Source organism: Oncorhynchus keta, chromosome 30 (genome assembly GCF_023373465.1).
Source record: "Oncorhynchus keta strain PuntledgeMale-10-30-2019 chromosome 30, Oket_V2, whole genome shotgun sequence".
NCBI lineage: Eukaryota > Metazoa > Chordata > Actinopteri > Salmoniformes > Salmonidae > Oncorhynchus > Oncorhynchus keta.
Window position 1 is genome coordinate 55,239,568 of NC_068450.1, and position 24,602 is coordinate 55,264,169.

At 46.1% G+C, this 24,602-nt stretch overlaps 1 protein-coding gene across 3 annotated transcripts in view; it reads left to right on the top strand.

Moving 5' to 3' along the window:
• The window catches only part of LOC118363769 (cytoplasmic protein NCK2-like), a 53,186-nt gene that overhangs the window by 13,471 nt on the left and 15,113 nt on the right, over nucleotides 1-24,602 (top strand). For 2 of the 3 annotated variants that reach the window (XM_035744981.2, XM_052488612.1), the window contains exon 3: nucleotides 24,332-24,573. In XM_035744981.2, coding sequence (XP_035600874.1) covers nucleotides 24,348-24,573 — 226 coding nt within the window. In that variant the 5' untranslated portion in view covers nucleotides 24,332-24,347. Of the gene's footprint in view, nucleotides 1-103; nucleotides 127-24,331; nucleotides 24,574-24,602 lie in introns of those variants that run through there. The other variant, XM_035744982.2, reaches the window with a different exon arrangement.

A 24,602-nucleotide genomic window follows, 5' to 3' on the forward strand; every position in this document is an offset into this window, starting at 1 on the left:
CTTTCCCAACAGAAGCATGTTAGTGTTATTTTTTTAACCGGCTAGCAGGGATGGATACGGCACAATCTGTGGACAGGCTGAAGAGGAGTCGGGGACCACATTTGAACTGAGAAGTGGTTCTGAAAGGTTGGTCATGTTAAAATAAAAAAATATATTTATTTATTAGAAAGGATTGGTTTATGTAAGAGAGCTTGCTGTTGTTGACAGGTCAATATGTCTTTTCCCACTTCTAAGAAAGGCAGGATCTTCAATTCAGAAGGGCAGGATCTTGCTCCCTTGCTCTTTTTGGTCAGGCCTTGAGTTGTTTTGTCCGCTTTGCTGTTCCGTCTCCATGTTCTTCTTTCCATAGAATAAAGATGGGTTTTCTTTGAATGAGGCGACTTTCTCTGCTCTTTGTGTCTGCTCCCTGCAAACCCGTTCCCTCACCAGACAGTGAGTGCACAGAAACATTGTTTCTGAATATCAGGCCCAGAGTCTCTCCTCAGTACTGAATGAGAGCCTTGGGGTGAACTAGACTGTTGCAGTGCTCTGTCTCTGTCTCTGTCTCTCTGTCTCTCTGTCTCTCTGTCTCTCTGTCTCTCTGTCTCTCTGTCTCTCTGTCTCTCTGTCTCTCTGTCTCTCTCTCTCTCTCTGTCTCTCTGTCTCTCTCTGTCTCTCTCTGTCTCTCTCTGTCTCTCTCTGTCTGTCTGTCTCTCTGTCTCTGTCTCTGTCTCTGTCTCTGTCTCTGTCTCTGTCTCTGTCTCTGTCTCTGTCTCTGTCTCTGTCTCTCTGTCTCTCTCTCTCTCTCTCTCGAAATAAAACGTGTTATACATCCAATAAGACTAAAAGTATGTGCTCTAGCAGCAGACGTGAACGTTGTCACACTGCCTAAAGGACCTTCTAAAGCTCTTGGTATGCAGCCCATGATGTGGAGCCAGAGACTACACTGGAAATCCAATTTGAGGAAAGCGGAGTCTGAAGGGGCAGTTTAGGGCATTTAGGATGACGAGGCGAAGTGGAGGGTGTAGCTGAGACCGAGGGGGGTAGTCAGACATTTTTACATGCACCTCCCTTAGTTGCTCTCATAATCTCTCGTGGACAGACTACGTAAACGGTACCGTAGATCTGTCATGATTCAACGGGATGCGTGAGGTAACGAGCAGCATTACTTCCGGTGCTTTGGACAAAATCACGATTTCGCAGGTGAATTCTGGAAGGGGGTTCCGATCCTTGTTCTACCTCTTCTTTTAACATATATGGACCCAGTCACGACACAGGAAGTACAGGTTCCCAGGCCTCTTCCGTTAACCCTATGGTTTTAGTTATCATGTAGGCCTATGTTAATATGATATTAATATGCACGTCCAGGTGTCTTTGCTGCTCCAATAGCCAGTGATAGTCTCCAGAGAGGCCTAGGGAGCCTGTAGTTCCTGTATCGTGACTATACTATGGGAGAGAGAGGGACATTTATTGGCCCCTGAGGCTCCTAAAGGCACAGTCTCTAGCTGTTGTGGTAACCTCTGACCCCTCTTCCTTCCTGTTTAGGTCGTAGATCTCGTCCCTCTTCCCCCCCATTCCCTCCAGACAGCTAATATGATGTGATAGGCCTGTTCACTCATGCTATCATTCATATTTCACCTCTGTGTCTGAAAGGTAGCTGATGTCGTCAGTTCTTGTCTGTTGGAAAGAGCCGTTCTGCGAACATGATGGATCCCACAACTTTCCATTTCTGGTGGCTTCGCGATCTCCTCATCGCTCTCTGCTAGACCTGTGGAGGAAGATGGAGATCACACGAGAGAGAGAGAGAGACCCAGTCTAAATATGGACTGTGCTGATTGAATGTGGTCTCATTTGAAACACTCAGCTCTCCAGCCTGCTTGGCAGAGACCGATAACAGCGATTAGCATAAAGAGGGAATAAAACCAGTGTTTAACGCAGCAGGCAGCGAGCTAGTCCACGGGATGGGTTCACTCTAAGGTGTACGTGTGTGGGTGTCATCAGGCCCCTCTGAGCAAATCAAGTGGAACGCAATTACTGTGTGCATCCCCGTTCTGATAAGGCTTTTTAAAAGCATTCTTTCCCTCCCTCTCTCCTCTCCTTCCATCTCTCACCCATCCATCCATTATTCGTCCATGCTGTTGCACGTCCATCTGAATTACCGAGGATTCATTGTTTCCATGTCTTTCAGTTAGGGAACCTGTCGCCCTTTGACTGTGTAACTGACAGCACTGAAAGGCCCAGTGGATGCCTGTGGTTGTCTTATTGCTCTACCAGGGCTTGACGATCAGCCAGCAGTTAAAAGCCACGATATGCTTCATCTGATCTAGGGCCTTTGTCGAGAGCAAGTTGGGCATAGCGGGGATATTTGGCTGCTCCATAACATCCAAGCTGGCAGGCAAAAACTATGGCCAAAGAGGACATCAATTCCTTGCTCACACCGCGTGTGCGTAGGAGGGTGCATGTGCGAGTCAGCCCGCCGTCTATTTCAGAATTCGGGAGAATAGTCCGTCTCCCACCTGTGACGGCGCTGGGTTGTCAGAGAGTGTAGTCGGATGATTCGACCTAGATGGTAAGTTGTCAGTCACACAGACACACACACTCGTCCCTCACGCACTCTGGCACTGCGGGCCAAGGCCAGATCAACGGATGTAGCAGGACCAGCTTCGATGTCTCTGTCTGTCTGTCTGTCTCTCTCTGTCTCTGTGCCGTGACTCTTCCTGCACTCTAGTTTACCCTCTGATGCAGATGTACAAACCAGGCCGTCACTGTGTGTGTACTGTGAGGGCCACGATGTGTATACTCCTACCCCTGCCTCCCACTCAGCAGCAGTAGCAGCAGCTCCCTGGTCCATACTGACTACTGACGGAACCTAAATCACGAGCACTATGCCAATAACATACCATGCTAATCTTGTCCTCTTTGAATAACAATTAATGACAGTGTGATCTCTTTTAATGAAAACTCCTGATTTTGCTTAAGATTGGCTACTACAAAACTCCTGAATGTATTAGGCTATGCTTAAAATATCAAAAATGAAAATAGAAAGATCAAACAAATCATCTTGAGTAATTGGAATGGATTATCTTGAGTTGAATGGACCTTTATAGGCTGAGAGCAACTGTTTAACTGTTGATGTTTCCCCTGGCCCTGTCAGCCAATGGGCTAATTTAATTATCGCTGTTTACGTTCCTCTCTGTAATAAGTAGCAACGTGTGTTAGTTGTGTGTCCTCCGGCTTGTATATCACTTAATTCTGTTCCCTTTGTCAGGCTGCCTCTTCTACCTCCAATTATCTGTACTCTCTCTCTTCTCCCTGTTTCTGGAACATTCCACATCAACCTGGACCTATTGTTCAACTAGTGAGGAGAAACATTGGGAAATACATTTATATTGTGTGGTGATGTTGTGTGGTGATCTGGGGTTGTGTGATATTGTGTGGTGATCTGGGGTTGTGTGATATTGTGTGGTGATCTGGGGTTGTGTGATATTGTGTGGTGATCTGGGGTTGTGATGTTGTGTGATATTGTGTGGGGTTGTGCAGGGTTGTGTGATGTTGTGTGGTGAGGTTGTGCATGGTTGTGGGGTTGTGCGGGGTTGTGATGTGTGGTGATGTTGTGTAGGGCTGTGATATTGTGTGGGGTTGTGATGTTGTGTGATATTGTGTGGGGTTGTGCAGGGTTGTGATGTTGTGTGGGGTTGTGCAGGGTTGTGATTGTGTGATATTTTGTGGTATTGTGGGGTTGTGATATTGTGTGGGGTTGTGATATTGTGAGGATGTGAGGTTGTGTGATATTGTGTGGGGTTGTGCAGGGTTGTGGGGTTGTGCAGGGTTGTGATGTTGTGCAGGGTTGTGATGTTGTGCAGGGTTGTGATGTTGTGCAGGGTTGTGATGTTGTGTGGGTTGTGATGTTGTGTGTGTGATTGTGTGGGGTTGTGGTGATGTGTGGGGTTGTGATGTGATATTGTGTGGGGATGTGATATTGTGTGGGGATGTGATATTGTGCGGGGTTGTGATGTGTGGGGTTGTGGTGTGATATTGTGTGGGGTTGTGGTGTGATATTGTGTGGGGTTGTGATGTGATATTGTGTGGGGTTGTGATGGGATATTGTGTGATGTTGTGATGTGATTTTGTGCGTTGTAATGTGTGGTGACGTGTGATATGGTACAGGGTTGTGATGTGTGGTGATGTGTGATATTGAGCAGTGAGATATTAGCTTGAGGGGACAAACATCATTTTAAATTGTTGAGGAACTGAATGTTACAGCTGTGACTGTCTTGCTGATGACACAGAGTATGACTACCTCTTCACCTCCCCATAACTTCCCTATGTGGCTCTGGGGCGACAGTGTGACACTAGTCACATTAGGAACACCAAGCAAACAGACAGACAGAAACCGAGTAACACGTTTGTAGTGTTTAGCCTGGTGTAGCCTATTTGCTTAAAGTGATATCTCACACAGCCTACCTTTTTGCCAAGAATAAGGCTATTCCAAGTTGCAGGCAACAAATCGTATTCACTTGGACGACACAACCTTTTCCAGAACAGACATTGTGAGTGGGAGAGCGTTATAAAGAGGCAGAGAGAGAAAGACTGAGTGGAAAAATGACCAAAAACTTGTCATTAAAAGAAATCCTAAATGACGTCCACAGCCAGGATAAACATGGCTCACTCTCTGGGGCAGAATCTGCAGTAATTGAAAAGGAAGGAGGAGGTAATGATGAATATGAGAGGGGGCAGAGCAGAGGCCTACATTTTGAGTTCTATCCTTTAATGAGATTGGGGAATGAACCTGGTAGTTAAGAAAAACCTCTCTCTCTTTCTCTTATATTAAGTAATGAGAAGAGTAATGCTGGAATGTTCTTCGCAATTGTTTATTTATTTAACCCTTATTTAACTAGACAAGTCAGTTAAGAACAAATTCTTCTTTACAATGACGTCCTACCCCGGCCAAAACCGGACGACGTGGGCCAATTGTGCGCCGCCCTATGGGACTCCCAATCACGGCCGGATGTGATTCAGCCTGTGATTCAGCTGCGCCACTCGGGAGCCCCATTCCATGGGTGTAGAGAGACTGTGTGTCTTCTGTCCGTCTGTTTCTGCTTAGTAGTTGGATTTTGCCAGATTAAACCAATTATTGCTCCAATTAACAATCAGCAATTGCTCAAATGGAACTAATAGCATAATAGCATTCTAATGTGATTCAAATCTGTTGCAGAATCACAAGATAAGGAGGGAGCCGTGAGAATTGGCCTAGCTTCTGGGAACAGTTACGATTGGCCTAGCTTCTGGGAACAGTTACGATTGGCCTAGCTTCTGCCACTTGGGTGTTCGTTCATGTTTTCGGGAGAGCAGCTGCATTTTGAAAGATGTTGGGTGAAGCTCTGGATCTTCTGACAGCACACACGCGCTATATAATCTCACGGGAGATGCTTGTTTTCTTGCACAACAGCCCATCTATTCGCTCGGGGCTAGGCTAGGGATTTATTGTGATGGGCCTGAAAAGAATACTGCTGTATCCGTGCCAGTCTCTCTCAGGCTAATTATTGCCTGCCGATGGGCCCCGGCTCCCCCTGGTCCTTGCTTGTAAAATGGCTGTATGTTCACAACAAGTGAATGTTCTATGGAGTGTTTCATTATGTCCCTGGCTGCCATTGGCCAAGTATCTTCCTGATAGTCACGATCTACAATCTCGTAGGCCACCTCAACTGTCTGTCTGTAGGTACAGTAATGATCTGGCCGTGGTCTGATCTACTTTTAAATGGTGTCAGTGTGCATTCAACATGCAGATGCTTTGAGTCGTAGGGAAATACGCTGACATTTAAAAAAGGAGTACTGACCACGAGCTTATCTGTGTACATGCAAGGACAGGAGACATATCCCCTTTAAAGCAGGGGCCAAAGGGTGCGTACAAGTTCTCCTTTTTTATTCCTGAGGAGTGGTCCATTCAAGGTCTGTGGCTTAGAATTGGAACTAGGTCCGTGTCTCAGATGAGTGAATTTTTCAACTGTACAGTAGAGGATGGATGGATGGATGGATGGATGAATGAGAGCCTGTAGTCAAGGTCATCTGGAGGAGGAGGGCCCAGTTGTTTTGACAGTTGCTCAGCTAGCTGCTACTGCAGCGGGTCATTTTTGTCAGCGCTAACTGAAACCAGAAGTCGGCCTAGAGGTTCAGGGGAAGAGAGGGAGCACTGGAAGCACATGCTGCCGAGAGAGGTCGAACGAGACACACACTTTTGTGTTCAGTGTTTTGATCAATTAAGGAGCCATTTCCTTTGCTCTTTCAATCGACGTGTGCGTCCATGTTCATGGTATATATGTGGAAGGAGCACATCTATTGCTGTCACCTATGTTGCAGGAGCCTGATTTGAATGTGGTGGAATAGCCAAAGTCATCTGCATAACCCAGAGTAGTAATGGTTGGACTTTATCATCACGAAGGGCAGCGGTACCATATCCATGAATCCCTGTTAAACTGAGGAGAAGACGACTTAATGATCCTCGGATGAAGTCGATAAGCACCGAGGTAAAAACTTAAGAAAAGGTTTGAAGGATTTCGTGTTAAATTTGTTTTTATCTCAAGTGCAATGTATTAATAATTCTGACTGGTTCGTTCACTTTTCATCGCCACATGTATTTAGACCTTGTATATGGTCTTCTAGCTCAATCCACGAGCCAGGTGAAGTCTGGAGTGTTCCAGAAACATAGTTCTGCATTACAATGCCTGGAGAGGATTTGAACGTCTCGAGAACCACATCAATATATGATCAATCATTTATGTCGTGTTGAGTTATGGCAACAACAAAAAAACAACCTCTTCCAAAACAGACCTGTTTTAGTCATAAAAGACACAGCAGCAGCTTTGACGGAGTTATTTTAATGACATTGCTGTGGTACTGGGGTCAGAGTTGCACACAGTGTGGAGGGAGAGAGAGAGAGACAGAGAGCTCTGCCATTGAGGGTAAATAACATTGACTGTGAAAGGCTCTGTTTATTATAATAATAATAAAAGTGCTATTCATTAAAATCTCAAAGCATTTTAAAGCAACAAAAAAAGACAAGCAATTTAGAAAGAACATAATTCATGAGATGGAAGGTCATGAGAGGGTCAGGAAAGTTCCTGGCCTGAGCGGTCATCGGAGGAAAGTGGTCTTAAGGGGGAGGAGCAAGCAAAGCCGGTCTGTGTCATCAAGGTGTCTCGCTGTCCCTCCCCTCTGTGTGACTCGGTTGAAGTTTGAGCTCAGCCACTGCAGTTCATGCACTCCGGAGTAGGTACTCCTTCACTATTACCAAAATGAAGCACCCGCTTGGGTGAAGCTACGGCAGTCAGCTGGCACCAGAAAGCACACCACATTTCAATAATAATTAAAGAGTAGCGTTATTCCTCCCTACGATCCTCATCACTCCACACCTCTGCTGTGCCATCTTGCTTTCGGTTCCTCCATCCTCAACCTCCGGACACTGTGCTTATGAGTGCTGTGCTTATGAGTGCTGTGCTTATGAGTGCTGTGCTTATGAGTGCTGTGCTTATGAGTTCTGCCTGCGTCCGTGTCGGAGAGGAGAGTTAGACTGAGGGAAGGACAGTTACAGGAAGCATGATGTACTCCAGAGCCAATAATTCTCTGTGCGTTACAAGTTGCGGGCAGCTCCTCCAGATCAAAGACTAACACTCAAGGGCATTCAGGGAAGGCGAAAAGGGGAGGATGGTGAGGAGGAGAGGAAAGAGATGATGGGGGGGGGGGTATTTTTGGCCAAGCACCCACTGACTAGCTGTTTTTACATCCTTTCTTCTTTGTACTTGGAGCACTGACAGTAACATTTGGATGCTTTTTCACACAGGGTCAGCGTGGACATGTTTGTTCTCTTCTTTGTTTGTTTTTTCCGTCTTGATTTTTTTATATTTTTAAAGCTTCCAAAAGGGTGTTTTTTTTTCTTTATTGACTAGCGTACATGGTTCTGACAGCCACTGGGACTCTCCTGTCTCTCCTCAACACTATGACTCCTGACCTCTAACCCCTAGGCCCCCATTCTAACTGTTTCTCTCATCCCAACAGGCTACACACACTGTAGTTTGTCAATGCTAATCTTCCCACAGCTGCCTGCAGAGATCTGTTTGGGATTAAATGGCTGTTTTCTCAGAGCCACCAAGGTTTTCACATGTCCTCAAATGGCTTGGGTGAAATCTGAAATGTGGGACTCGTCAACATCATTGGGGTCTGATAGGCTACTATGCACTCCATCTCTTACATAAATTAACCTTTTGTAGGCTAATATTGAAATTAATTGATGCTTTCCATTTAGGGCTGTGTGATTTAATTGAAATTGCAATATTGACATGTGCAATATCCATATTGCATGAGGCTGCAATTGTTTTAAGTGCCATGAATGTAACATTCAAATGTAATAAGGGTCCCCTGGGAAACTGACCAAACACTTTGGTTCCTACCATGTCACATAAACTTCTACTGTACCTGGCTTTGTCATTTAGTTGTCATGCCAAACACCAACCATAGAATCAGAAAACTAATTTTATTTATATGATTACAACAGTTCATCCAAATGTTTTGATCTAAATCGCAATTGGATTATTTGCCCATATAGTGCAGCCCTATTACCATGGTAATGTCAGCCTGATGGTACCCAGATCTGTTTGTGCTGTCTTGCCAACTCACATATTGTCATTGTAAAGCCAAACACACAAACAGATCTGGAACCAGGCTATAGTTAAGTGGGTCAAGCTGGAAGAAAACTTGGTTAGGTATGGCATGACAATGGGCCTCAGGATCTCACGGTATCTCTGTGCATTCAAATTGCCATTGATAAAATCCAATTGTGTTCGTTGTCCATAGCTTATTCCTTGCCCAGACTATAACTCAACTGCCACCATGGGGCACTCAGTTCACAATGTTGACATAGGCAAACTGCTGGCCCACACGCCATACACACTGTTTGCCACCTGCCCGGTACAGTTGAAACCAAGATTATTCAGTGAAGAGCACACTTCTCCAGCTTGCCAGTGGCTATTGAAGGTGAGTTTTTGCCCACTGAAGTCGGTTACGACGCCAAACTGCAGTCTGGTCAAGTCCCTGGTGAGGACAACGAACACGCGGATGTGCTTTCCTGAGATGGTTTCCGACCGTTTGTGCAGAAATTATTTGGTTGTGCAAACAGTTTAATCAGCTATCCGAGTAGCTGGTCTCAGACGATCCGGCAGGTGAAGAAGTCTGATGTGGAGGTCCTGGTGTGGCATGGTTACATGTGTGAGGCCCGTTGGACGTACTGCCAAATTCTCTAAAACCACGCTGTAGGTGGCTTATGGTAGAGAAATTAACATTCAATTTTCTGGTATCAGCTCTGGTGGATATTCCTGCAGTCAGCATGCCAATTACATGCTCCCTCAACTTGAGACATCTGTGGCATTGTTGTGTGACAACTGCACATTTTAGTGGCCTTTTATTGTCCCCAGCACAAAATGCACTTGTGTAATGATAATGTTGTTTAATCAGCTTCTTGATATGCCATACCGGGCAGGTGGATGGATTATCTTGACATTTTTGGTTCTGGCAAAAATAATTTCTCCACAGTCAAACAAATGTCCTCAGCTTTACCCTCAAAGAATTAGCCATTTGGTCAGGCCACATCTTGGATCTTGGTTTTTGGTCCCCGGTGTAAAGAAATCAATGCTGTGACTCTGAGTGGGAGAGAGAGATGGAGAGAATCCTCCTTCCCCTCTGCTACCAAAGACAAGATCTCAACTTAGTCATGAAGGAAGCAGGCAACACTGTCCGAACACTGAGTTGTAAAAATCAACACAAGGCACAGTGAGATTGATCAAGAGGAGCTGTGTTTGTCTTTTAGAATTGATTTGCTGTGTCAAAAGGATCAAAGCTAAACTTAGTGAGATCAAACTTAAGTAAAGCACTCCTTCTGTTTCTTTTGGGATAATAGATGTAGAAATGTCTAATCATCACGGGCTCTTTTCAGTTCTGTGCCTCTTCGATATTACGATAGAGGTCTAATGAAAGTGTGTATGCTTGTGTTTTAGACCACAGCTGTGCCAACATGAGATAGGCTTGGCCCTATAGCAGCCAATGTGTGTCAGCCAGCCTCTTCTGGTCTGTCTGCTGATACTAGCGGGCTGCATTTAGGCAGCCCAAGCCCAATTATTATTATTTTTTTTACTGATTGGCCATTTCACCAATCAGATCTGATGTGTAAAGATATGTGATTGGTCAAAATACCAATTAGTGGAAAAAATATCAAAATTGGGCTGCCTGTGTATACAGTGCCGTGGTGTCAGTTTGCACTGTGCTCTTTTAATTATATATATTTTTTTTACATTTTACCCCCTTTTTCGTGGTATCCAATTGTTAATAGCTAATATCTTGTCTCATTGCTACAACTCCCATATGGGCTCCAAACACCGTGCACCTGGCAACCTTGTGACTCTGAGTGCACTGCGCCCGGCCCGCCACAGGAGTCGCTGGTGTGCGATGAGACAAGGATATCCCTACCGGCCAAACCCTCCCTAACCAGGACGACGTTATGCCAATTGTGCGTCGCCCCATAGACGTCACGGCCGGTTACGACAGAGCCTGGGCGCGAACCCAGAATCTCTGGTGGTACAGCTGGCGCTGCAATACAGCGCCCTTAACCACTGCGCCACCCTGGAGGCCCGCACTGTGCTCTCTTGGCCCAGGGTCAACCATGTGACTGCTGTGAACTAGCTGCTGGGAAAGACTTGACCCTGAAGGGAAGGGATTCATCGGAGGAGGGGAGGAGACGACCCTGGGGAGACAGGAAGTGACTGGCAGCAACACAAGGGGACCTCTGCACCCAGGAAGTCAGAGACATGACCTCTGTGACCCCAGGTCCAGAGACCACCATGGGAGCTGTCACAACACAAACAGCCTCTACAGACTAGCCAGGCTAACCAGGCAGGTGCTGACAGATAGACAGGGACACTAAAAAGCAACAAAAACAGTCGTCAGTCTGCGAGTGGCGCAGTGGTCTAAGGCACTGCATCTCAGTGCCTAAGGCATCACTACAGACCCTGGTTTGATTCCAAGCTGTATCACTACCGGCCATGATTGGGAGTCCCATAGGGCGGCGCACAATTGGCCCAGCGTTGTCTGGATTAGGGTTTGGCCTTCATTGTCAATAAGAATTTGTTCTTAACTGACTTGCCTAGTTAAATAAAAATTGTCTTGAACCAGGCTAGTGTTGAGATATGTTGGCTGTGTCTGATCAAACAGCCTCGACTATCTAATATTACAAAAAGAGCACCACCAGTAGCAGAATTTTTTTTTTTATAAAGGGGGTGAGATCTAATATGCAGCAACTAGCATGGGTTGCTAATATGACTAGGATTGTGCATTTGGCTACTGGAAAATAAAAAAGTTGATCAAATAATTGCCTCCACGGATATGGTCTGATTTTTGGCTAGGCTAATTTAAAGCCAGGCTCATATGTAGGAAAACGTTCAGGTTTTAAATATGCATACTGCCTACCAGCTCGTTGCAAAGTGGTGTGTGACGCGCTGATGAAGTCTGCCTTCCGTTGCCTATGCATTTACCGTTTGACATGCTGTATAGCAGCAGCTTTCGCGCTGTCCGGCGGATTTACTTAACGAATATACTGTACACGCGCACCAATTTAATACCACTCAATTATGCAAATTAAGCTGTCGACCGAGAATCATGACCAGTCAAATGTATTTACATTGAGTAGAATTAGGGTTGTGTCACGCTTGTATAAAGGATTTTGGAGACCGGCGCTGGAAAACACAATATGGGTTTTTAATACACGCCAAACAAACACGTATACAAAAACACTGATGTACCCAAACAAAAGAGTGAGGGTAAACCGTGTTGACCGACAACGGGACGATACCCGTAATACACACACTATATATATATATATATATCACGCAGTTTAACAGCTGCACCAACGTATTGGTGCTCACACCACCAACGGACATGGGAACAATAACCGACAGAGGGAACATATATAACATACTAATCAGGGGATATGGGAACCAGGTGTGTGTAATTAGACAAGACAGTACGGGGTTGATGATAATGAATCCCGTTCAGTGAAGCCTAGAAAGCCGGTGAACAGAATGAGCATCAGTACCGGGGGGATCCGTGACAGGATGCACATTTTGGGGAATATTCAGAGGTGGAAACTTTCCGTGGGAAATATATGCAAATTAATATTAATACAATTTAAATATCGATATTTTTTTTTTGCGTTGGATATATTTATCATATGGAGACAAACATAAACCTTTTACCTTATCATAAGTAGACATAATTGAAATGATTAAATCCTTCCAATATAAATAAATACATGTAGTTACAAATGGAACTTTAATTAAATGAGTTGACTCTTCACATGGGATGATTTCACTGAACAACTAAATAAATGGAATATTGAATGATCCCCAATGATCCATCGCATCTCCCTAAAACGTTTTCAACATAAAATGATAGTCTAGAAACTAAAGCTTTGGTTGTCTTCCTCTCAGGCTTCCATGTCTTCTCCCAGGACCTCCTCAATGTCCACCTCTTGAGACTCTAAGGCCTCATCTTCACTTTTACTTTCCAACCTTGTTGAGGATGGCTCATTGTCAGGCTCAAAAAGCCTCACATTTTCCCGGATGGATACCAATCTTTCAACATTTGTATTGGTCAGCCTGTTGCGTGCTTTGGTGTGTGTGTTCCCAAACAAGGACCAGTTGCGCTCTGAGGCGGCTGATGTTGGTGGGATTTGGAGGAAGATGGAGGCAACAGGGGAAAGAGCCTCAGATCCACAAAGTCCCTTCCACCAGGTGGCTATGATGCCATATTGCATCTCCATCCCAAAGCCCTTGCTTGGAAGTGTACTTCGCCAGACTGCCAAGAACCTTGACCTCTTCCAGGCCAAGGTGGCGAGACATGGTGGTGATGACACCATAGGCCTTGTTGATCTCTGCACCAGACAGGATGCTCTTGCCAGCATACTTGGGGTCAAACATGTACGCTTCAGGCAGAAGTCTTCACGCTTTTTGATGTATTTCAGAATGGCATTTTCCTCTGCTTGGAGCAACTGTGAAGTGGGCGGGGCAGTACGGATTTCTTCTCTTACATCTGTAAGCAGAGTCTGAACATCAGACAGGATGGCATTGTCTCCCTCAATCCGTGCAATGGCTGCTGTTATACGTTTCAGGCTGCTTACCACTCTCTCCCAAAATACATCACCCAGGAGGACCCTCTTGATGGGGCTGTCCATATCAGCAGACTGTAATATGGCCATTTCTTGGAGAGACTCCTTCCCCTGCAGGAGACTGTCAAACATGATGACACCACCACCCCATTGGGTGTTGCTGGGCAGCTTCAATGTGGTGCTCTCATTCTTCTCACTTTCCTTTGTGAGGTAGATTGCTGCTATAACTTCATGACCCTTCACATACCTAACCATTTCCTTATCTCTCTTGTAGAGTGTATCCATTGTTTTCAGTGCCATGATGTCCTTGAGGAGCAGATTCAATGCATGAGCAGCACAGCCAATGGGTGTGATGTGAGGGTAGGACTCTTCCACTTTAGACCAAGCAGCATTCATGTTCGCAGCATTGTCTGTCTCCAGTGCAAATACCTTCTGTGGTCCAAGGTCATTGACTGCCTTCAGCTCCTCTGCAATTTAGAGACCGGTCTGTTGTCCCTTGTGTCTGTGCTCTTGTAGAATACTGGTTGAGGGGTGGAGCTGACGTAGTTAGTTATTCCTTGCCCATGAACATTCAACCACCCATCAGAGATGATTGCAATAGTCTGCTTTCTCTATGATTTACTTGACCTTCACTTGAACTATGTTGAACTCTGCTTCCAGGAAATTAGTAGATAAAGCATGTCTGGTTGGAGGGTTGTATGCTTGGCAAAGAACATTCAGAAATCTATTCCAGTACACATTGCCTGTGAGCATCAGAGGTGAACCAGTTGCATACACAGCTCGAACAAGACATTAATCAGCATTTCTCTGACAATGTTCCTCCATTGAGTCAAAACTGATTCCAGGAGGACCATGAGCTGTTGCTATCGATAAGGTGTATGATTCTTCATCATTTTCCCCTTGAATAGAAGTAGATGGACTTTTGTCAGAGGTTGCTTGTTGTGAGCGTAGAGGGAACCTTATGTACTTGGCCAGATGATTCTGCATCTTTGTTGCATTCTTCACATATGATTTGGCACAGTATTTGTAAATGTACACAGCTTTTCCTTCTACATTAGCTGCAGTGAAATGTCTCCACACATCAGATAGTGCCGTGGCATTTTCCTGTAAAGATTAGTATAAAACCCCAAATACAATTCCATGTACAGATAGATAGTTAAGCAGTTAGATTAAACAACTCCTTTGTAAGATAAATGTTTTAAAATGAGACATGTATGGAAACATGTTGTGAATTAACACTCAGTTAGCAGGCTCAAGCAAGCTAAAACCCACATGGTAGCAAAAACTAACTAGCAGAAATTGTAAACAAGTTAGAAATGATTTAAACACACTTTGCTGTAGGCTACTATTTACTAGTTAACAAAAAACATGTATATTATATAAAATATATTCAGGCCACCCAGTATTGTATTCAAAACATACCAGAAAGCATGTAGTCCTTGGCTCAGACAGCGTAGTAGTGTGGGCTCAATAGCATCTCATTAATGTGTAGGATCTTGAGAATCAGCTGCACATGTGATGGAAGAATGCACTGTGCATGCTGAGGGTTGCAATTCCATTGAATTGGGGATAGTTTAACCAACATATGTCAAGACCTAGAATTGCCTTGTGTATCCCACAAAAAAGGTTCACTGTTATAAGCTAACTTTTAAAAAATACAACGAATTTAAGCAAAATTCCCAGGCTTAACCTGTTACTCCTACCCCCTACTTTTTCGAACATTCTGTTAAAAATCGCGCAGCATTTCAGCGCCCTGCTGCTCATGCCAGGAATATAGTATATGCATATGATTAGTATGTGTGGATAGAAAACACTCAGACGTTTATAAAACTGGTTAAATCACGGCTGTGACTATAACAGAACGTGCGTTTCATCGAAAAGTGCAGGAAAATCTGATCACTGAAAATTGAAAAATATATCCATGCGCGACTTGAACCCATTGATAAAGGTTAAACCACATTTAATGGGGCTGAGGTTGCAATACCTACAGCTTCCACACGTTGTCTAGAGTCTTGTCATTTGCCTACTATTTGTTTCTTGGTCAAACAGACCGGATATTTTGGTTGAGATTTACCCGGACATTATTTCCAGACGGACAGCTAAAGAATATACTTCGCCTCGTGATCAATTTGATCGCTTATTAACGTTTACTAATACCTAAAGTTGCATTACAAAAGTATTTCGAAGTGTTTTGTGAAAGTTTATCGTCAACTTTTTTAATTAAAAAAAATGACGTTACGTTATAAGACACAATTTTTTTTTGTTTATCACACAGTCTTCATAGATCGATATCTAGGCTATATATGGACCGATTTAATCGGGGAAAAAAAGACCCAATAGTGATTATGGGACATCTAGGAGTGCCAACAAAGAAGATGGTCAAAGGTAATGAATGTTTTATATTTTATTTGTGCGGTTTGTGTAGCGACGACTATGCTAATTATTTTGTTTACGTCCCCTGCGGGTCTTTTGGGGTGTTATATGCTATCAGATAATAGCTTCTCATGCTTTCGCCGAAAAGCATTTTAAAAATCGGACTTGTTGCCTGGATTCACAACGAGTGTAGCTTTAATTCAATACCCTGCATGTGTATTTTAATGAACGTTTGAGTTTTAACTAGTACTATTAGCATTTAGCGTAGCGCATTTGCATTTCCAGATGGGACGCCTGCGTGTCAGGTAGGAGCAAGAGGTTAACTTCCCATGGAAAACGTGTACCCGGAAAGTTTCCGACCCTTTGCAACCCTAACTAGTATTTCCATCAATCAATAGGCTAAAAACCATTAATTCACCATTTTTATTTTTTTCCTCTTCTCCCGGACAACTGGCCGGCACCTATTTTGTTTACTCAGCTCCCCCCCCCTTTTTTTCTTAAATCGCCCAAAAACCAGCTATTACCGGCTAACGGAAACCCTGACACAAACACACACACACACAAAATGAGTCTATTAGTTCCACACTTCTCATATGCCCTCCACTTGGCATGGCATGACATGGTACCCTGGCAGTGGTCCCTGCTGTCAGGGCTAGTTAGGCCTAGGTGAGCTGAGACAGCAGGGGGTCGAAGGGGGAGCAGAGAGCACAGCTGGGACTGGGAACCGTGCTTAGCCTCTGTCGCTCCATCCACATACTCTCCCTCTTGCGTGCTCTGCCTGCTCCTATAGCCTCTAACCCAGTCGGTACTGAAAGCTCTGCACTGCCTGCTCCTATAGCCTCTAACCCAGTCCGTACTGGAAGCTCTGCACTGCAGCCCTGTCTGGGTCCACAGGTTTCCCGTTTGAGGTCATTGTCTTTATAGCACTCTGCTGCCCTCATACTGAGTCATACAGTAGCATGATGACGAACCTCTCTTCCAGTCTCTCTCCTGGTCTTCACATTGATCATCATTGGTCCTCTTTTCTCTAATGAAAGACCACTCTTTCTTTCTCCCTCTGTCTTTCTGCCCCCTCTCTCTCCCTTTGTATTACTCGCCCCATCCTTCTTTCACCTTCCCCCCCATCTTTCTCTTAGTGTCCCCCTCTCCTCCCCTTCTCCTGGTTCTCAGTCGAATAAAAAGGATCCTCAAATTGGATTACAGAGCTGGGTGAGATGGAGATGAAGGAATTGGCTGAGTTGAGCCTGGTTAGACCCGTTAGGAATCTCTCTCCTACCCGTTACAGGCAGCTTCGACCCTGCTGCACATTTATGCAATTACACTGAAAACTGGTCCACGTCCTCCCCAGCCTCCTGGTCCTATCCCTTCTAGGGCAATCTCTGCTCTCCTGACCTCCATAAGCACTCTCTGCTATTGGTTAATACATGCTTTGTGCCCTAATGATCTATTAAAGACTTCAAAAGTTATTATTAAGTAATACTTGCTTAACCTTCCTCTCAGTTCAGTATTATATTTGTTGAAATGCACAATATACACAAGACGCATTATAAGAAATTGTGATTTTTGTGTGTGTGTGTGTGTGTGTGGTGTGTGTGAGATCTTGACCTTCTGTCACAGTTCTCTTCTTCTGAGATGCCAGAGCAGGTCACGATCTTCCAAACCCTCCTGAGTAAGCCTCTGACAGTTTGTCTCCATCTTCTGAGAAGAAAACGCAATATAGTTATTTCTCCATGTTGTCAGATTCCTATACTCTACCATAACTGTTTTGACAATGATTACGGTGTGGGCAATGTTCTATTTACGGTTACAATGATCTGTTGCCTTTTTATGAAATATTACATCTCTTGATTGAACTTACCACGGCACTATGCTGGCATTCCACTGCACACCGAGCTGAACAGGGTGTGAGCAGACAGAGCAGAGAAGTGATGGAACAAGACGACAACCTAGCAGAGTTTGTACATCTCAGATCAAAACATAGATAGCCATTGCGAAGGAAAGGCTGAACACACAAATTATACATTTGAAAAGATTGTCATTTACATGTTTGCTTTAGAGGAAAAACGTCCGTTAGGGATGTTATGCCCTTTGTTAGGGATGTTACGCCCTTTGTTAGGGATGTTACGCCCTTTGTTAGGGATGTTACGCCCTTTGTTAGGGATGTTACGCCCTTTGTTAGGGATGTTACGCCCTTTGTTAGGGATGTTACGCCCTTTGTTAGGGATGTTACGCCCTCCGTTAGGGATGCTACGCCCTCCGTTAGGGATGCTACGCCCTCCGTTAGGGATGCTACGCCCTCCGTTAGGGATGCTACGCCCTCCGTTAGGGATGCTACGCCCTCCGTTAGGGATGCTACGCCCTCCGTTAGGGATGCTACGCCCTCCGTTAGGGATGCTACGCCCTCCGTTATGGGATGCTACGCCCTCCGTTATGGGATGCTACGCCCTCCGTTATGGGATGCTACGCCCTCCGTTATGGGATGCTACGCCCTCCGTTATGGGATGCTACGCCCTCCGTTATGGGATGCTACGCCCTCCGTTATGGGATGCTACGCCCTCCGTTATGGGATGCTACGCCCTCCGTTATGGGATGCTACGCACCAGGTTAGGGATGCTACGCCCTCCGTTAGGGATGCTACGCCCTCCGTTAGGGATGCTACGCCCTCCGTTAGGGATGCTACGCCCTCCGTTAGGGATGCTACGCCCTCCGTTAGGGATGCTACGCCCTCCGTTAGGGATGCTACGCCCTCTTTTAGGGATGCTACGCCCGGTTGGGGATGCTACGCCCTCGGTTGGGGATGCTACGCCCTCTGTTGGGGATGCTACGCCCTCTGTTGGGGATGCTACGCCCTCGGTTGGGGATGCCACGCCCTCCGTTAGGGATGCCACGCCCTCCGTTAGGGATGCCACGCCCTCCGTTAGGGATGCCACGCCCTCCGTTAGGGATGCCACGCCCTCCGTTAGGGATGTCTTAAATAGACATTAAAATCTTAAAGATTTCTTGGATCAAAATCTATCATAAAGCATGTGACATTTTGAAGTTTAAAATGTCAGCAGAAGGCATAGTACCTCAATATTGTATAATTACAGGCAGTCTGAATATAGTGTACAAGGCCAGGCACCACAACCTTAATTATCTTTTTTTTTCTCAATATAATTTGTATCCAACATTTACTCAAGTGTTTCCTTTATTTTGGCAGTTCCTTGTATATGTGGCTATACTGCCAATCCACTTTTCTGGACACTGAATGAAGTCTATATTTTGGGGGCTTTCAGTTGAAAAGACACTCCAGACCTTTTCACAGATTGTTGATCTTTTTGTCTAAAAACTGTACTGCCATGTATGAGAAATGCATTTCATTTACATTTACATTTAAGTCATTTAGCAGACGCTCTTATCCAGAGCGACTTACAAATTGGTGCATTCACCTTATGACATCCAGTGGAACAGCCACTTTACAATAGTGCATCTAAATCTTTTAAGGGGGGTGAGAAGGATTACTTTATCCTATCCTAGGTATTCCTTAAAGAGGTGGGGTTTCAGGTGTCTCCGGAAGGTGGTGATTGACTCCGCTGTCCTGGCGTCGTGAGGGAGTGTGTTCCACCATTGGGGAGCCAGAGCAGCGAACAGTTTTGACTGGGCTGAGCGGGAACTGTACTTCCTCAGTGGTAGGGAGGCGAGCAGGCCAGAGGTGGATGAACGCCGTGCCCTTGTTTGGGTGTAGGGCCTGATCAGAGCCTGGAGGTACTGAGGTGCCGTTCCCCTCACAGCTCCGTAGGCAAGCACCATGGTCTTGTAGCGGATGCGAGCTTCAACTGGAAGCCAGTGGAGAGAGCGGAGGAGCGGGGTGACGTGAGAGAACTTGGGAAGGTTGAACACCAGACGGGCTGCGGCGTTCTGGATGAGTTGTAGGGGTTTAATGGCACAGGCAGGGAGCCCAGCCAACAGCGAGTTGCAGTAATCCAGACGGGAGATGACAAGTGCCTGGATTAGGACCTGCGCCGCTTCCTGTGTGAGGCAGGGTCGTACTCTGCGGATGTTGTAGAGCATGAACCTACAGGAACGGGCCACCGCCTTGATGTTAGTTGAGAACGACAGGGTGTTGTCCAGGATCACACCAAGGTTCTTAGCGCTCTGGGAGGAGGACACAATGGAGTTGTCAACCGTGATGGCGAGATCATGGAACGGGCAGTCCTTCCCCGGGAGGAAGAGCAGCTCCGTCTTGCCGAGGTTCAGCTTGAGGTGGTGATCCGTCATCCACACTGATATGTCTGCCAGACATGCAGAGATGTGATTCACCACCTGGTCATCAGAAGGAGGAAAGGAGAAGATTAATTTCATCAAATAATTTCATCATTTGGCAAGAGAATCTTAGCTAGAACACATACATTTTCAAGATATCAGAAATGTTCAAGATATTAACAATTTCAAGATAATCAACAATTGCTTCAGGAAAAGTCTAAAGAATAGTTCTCAGAACCAGCACACTAAATCTGGTGAATGCAACATCTTCTGAAGCCAAGATATCATATCAATAGTGATGGGGGGGGGGAAATTGATGCAGTTACATATCGAGGATATGCTAGTTGACTGTACCTGAACCAAAATATCAATGTATTTCCTTCATAGAGAACAAGCTATCTTCTTTTTGAAATAGAGAGCCAATTTTGTTTTCAGCACTTTTCTTTTATTTACATCAAAACCAGTTTTCTCATGGCTGTCTCTTGTCCGTCTGCAGCAAACATAAGCAATATGTTAGGACCGTGGAATCGCAATAAAATCACAGTATCGACTCGCAATACATGTAGAATTGTGAGATTCGCAAAACATATCACATGGGCACCTAAGTATCGTGACAATATCATATATTTACAAGACCGTAGAGCACGCAAACACAACTCAAGACACTTACATTTGTTCTGTATTGCTTCATGAACACTTCCTATTCATAACTAACACTGGGGGGCAGCTGTGTGGAAAGACCAAGCTCTGTGAGCCCTTTCTAATGGCCATGAAATGTGAATGCCTGCTCTGTAATGGTGAAAATCCATGCGATTTCCTAGTTAAACTGCTCCCCCAAAAAATGAACTGCAACATAAAGACCTTAAGGATAATCATGAGCATGGTTTCATTTGGAAATGCCTATCTTTATTTGTCCACGCTTACGGTAGGTTGACCTTACCACGGAATTACCCCAATACGCCCAAAGCTTGGGATAAAACCGAGAAGGTCTTTTTTAAAGAAAAGGAGCTTAGGGTAGAAGTCTAGTTGAGTAACTTTGACTGGATTTATGGTGCGTTGAGGTAAATAGGTTTTATGGCTTTGCAATTTGCATATCTGTTTTCAGCATTAGGCCCAAAATCAACTTCTTCTTGAAAATAATGTCTTCAACATGTTTGTGCCTTTTAACCCTGCCAGTTGATGACAGTAGGCTTGACAGCCTTTATCAGGCTCTTCCTGCCCTAAGGTCATGGATGAGAGAGGAAAGAATTCCAGTCGGGTGACATCATCACTCTCAGACAATAGTGGCTTTCTCTTGCTGGGTCACTGAGGTTCTTTACTGTAGCCTTATTGAGTCATATCAAACTCAATGGGCTGTAGAAATAACCCTCGCAGCCCTACGTACTTGTTTCCTGGAACCTTAGACTAAGGAACACTTTCAATCGAGGTGAGCATGCTTTTTATTCAAAGAGTTTGATCCGGGTCTGGAAAACTGGCCCTCCGAGTTGAAAAGAAAGACTGTATGAACTGTGAATAATGCGGTCTCAGTCAGGCAGAGAAGTGGCCAGTGGTTAGTGTGACAGCTCTGAAGTGTGTGCATTATCGTTTTTGCTTGGCGCCTGGAACCCCCCAGCCCTCCTTCTATGACTTGTCAAGGCCGTCCCGCTGAAGGGTGATGGGTTAGAGGGCTGGGGACTCCGGTGCTGGCTGGCTTACAGCCTCATCCCTATGGAGGGTGTCAGGACGATGGGGGAGGGCACCTCTGACTGGCCCTGGAAGGAAAAACGGCCTGTCACTGCAATATCTCTCTGACACACACGGTTTGGCTGGGGACACCATCCAGTAAGAGAGCACTCCATGTTGTCTCTCTCTCGCTGTCTCTCTCTCTCTCGCCCTCTCTGGCTTTCTCATTCTATCTCCTTTTCTTCTCGCTCTCTCTGGCTTTCTCATTCTATCTCCTTTTCTACTCACCCTCTCATCTCTTTTACCCCTCCCCCCATGTCCCTAATGTCTCCATCTCCCTCTCGTTTTTTCTTTTCTCCAATCCCTCCCTCCCTCCATCTCTCTCTCTCAATCCCTCCCTCCCTCCATCTCTCTCCAATCCCTCCCTCCATCTCTCTCTCTCCAATCCTTCCATCTCTCTCCAATCCCTCCCTCCATCTCTCTCTCTCCAATCCTTCCATCTCTCTCTCCAATCCCTCCATCTCTCTCTCCAATCCCTCCATCTCTCTCTCCAATCCCTCCATCTCTCTCTCCAATCCCTCCATCTCTCTCTCCAATCCCTCCATCTCTCTCTCCAATCCCTCCATCTCTCTCTCCAATCCCTCCATCTCTCTCTCCAATCCCTCCATCTCTCTCTCCAATCCCTCCATCTCTCTCTCAATCACTCCCTCCCTCCCTCCATCTCTCTCTCCAATCACTCCCTCCCTCCCTCCATCTCTCTCTCTCCAATCCCTCCCTCCATCTCTCTCTCTCCAATCCCTCCCTCCATCTCTCTCTCTCCAATCCCTCCCTCCCTCTCTCTCTCTCCAATCCCTCCCTCCATCTCTCTCTCCAATCCCTCCCTCCATCTCTCTCTCTCCAATCCCTCCCTCCATCTCTCTCCTCCCTCCCTCCCTCCCTCCCTCCCTCCCTCCCTCCCTCCCTCCCTCCCTCCCTCCCTCCCTCCCTCCCTCCCTCCCTCCCTCCCTCCCTCCCTCCCTCCAATCCCTCCCTCTCTCCCTCCATCTCTCTCTCCATCTCTCTCTCTCAATCCCTCCCTCCATCTCTCTCTCTCCAATCCCTCCCTCCATCTCTCTCTCTCTCAATCCCTCCCTCCATCTCTCTCTCTCCAATCCCTCCCTCCATCTCTCTCTCTCCAATCCCTCCCTCCCTCCCTCCCTCCCTCCCTCCCTCCCTCCCTCCCTCCCTCCCTCCCTCCCTCCCTCCCTCCCTCCCTCCCTCCCTCCCTCCCTCCCTCCCTCCCTCCCTCCCTCCCTCCCTCCCTCCCTCCCTCCCTCCCTCCCTCCCTCTCTCTCTCTCTCTCCAATCCCTCCCTCTCTCCCTCCATCTCTCTCCCATCTCTCTCTCAATCCCTCCCTCCATCTCTCTCTCCAATCCCTCCCTCCATCTCTCTCTCTCCAATCCCTCCCTCCATCTCTCTCTCTCCAATCCCTCCCTCCATCTCTCTCTCTCCAATCCCTCCCTCCATCTCTCTCTCTCCAATCCCTCCCTCCATCTCTCTCTCTCCAATCACTCACTCCATCTCTCTCTCTCCAATCACTCACTCCATCTCTCTCTCTCCAATCACTCACTCCATCTCTCTCTCTCCAATCACTCACTCCCTCCCTCCATCTCTCCAATCACTCACTCCCTCCCTCCATCTCTCCAATCACTCACTCCCTCCCTCCATCTCTCCAATCACTCACTCCCTCCCTCCATCTCTCCAATCACTCACTCCCTCCCTCCATCTCTCCAATCCCTCCCTCCCTCCCTCCATCTCTCCAATCCCTCCCTCCCTCCATCTCTCCAATCCCTCCCTCCCTCCATCTCTCCAATCCCTCCCTCCCTCCCTCCCTCTCTCCAATCCCTCCCTCCCATCTATCTCTCCATGAATAGACACCAGTCTTTGTGTTTACCCTCAGTGTGCAGCAGCACTAGATATCTCCTGGATGGGTTTGATATATTCCTTATTAGGACGGCAGGTGCTGGCTGCCCTAACTCTTTCTCCTCTCTCGCTCTCTCTCTAAGCCGTGCGTGTGTATAGACGCATTTAACATATAACAGTGCTCTGCTCAGTGTGTCGCTGACTAATTTGGTACATTTAAGAATAATAAGAGAAGCTGATAAAAGAGGCTCTTGTGTGGTTTGGAAGTAAAGCGTGAACTTCCAGCTTAGTCGACAAGTAGGGAAGGACACACACACACACACACACACACACACACACGGTAGTTCTCAGCCTACAGGGCAGAGAGGCTTCGCTCTGCCAGATGTCTTACAACAACAGCTGTGTGACAGACACCAAGTGCCAAGACGAGGCCTGCACACAGTCCGTCTGAGACACACACAGACCATAGTGGTGGATGGCACCATCCCTCTGAGACTGGCTTCAGAGTGTTTGTTTGTGTGTGTGAGAAACATGTTCTCTCTCTCGTGTTTTTCGGGGGTTGCACGGAAACGGCTCACCTCATCGTTTTATTCATTTGTGTGTATTGCTGGTGTTCGTCTGTGTGTGCATTTTCGAGTGTTAAATGCCTTGTTAACCAGGGCAGGGGCAATTCCTTAGGATCGTGGCAAGGAAACAACACAAAGCGGATTTAACTTCTTTAGGAAAACGGAGCTAATGTTGTAAACAAACTTTATGTTGTTATCCTGAGTTGCATTTGTTTATTTTCCAAGCTATAGCGCACAATATCTTAAATACAGTAGGATTTTAAAGGACCAAAGAGTTTCTTTGTGTTTTTTTTTTTTTTTTTTTACCATGTAAAGAATATCGCGATAAAGGGCACCGTGACAGCCCTACAGTTAACCCCACCCTGACCTAACAGTATGTCTCTCTGTGTCTCTCTGTTCCAGAGGGGCTCCATGAAAAATGACAGAGGAGGTGATAGTTATAGCCAAGTGGGACTACTCGGCTCAGCAGGAACAGGAACTTGACATCCGGAAAAACGAGCGGCTGTGGCTCCTGGATGACAGCAAGACGTGGTGGAGGGTGAGGAACGCCTCCAACCGGACCGGCTACGTCCCCTCTAACTATGTGGAGAGGAAAAACAGCTTAAAGAAGACCTCGCTGGTGAAAAACATCAAAGACACACTCGGTGAGTTGGGTTAAGTGTGTAGGTGGGTG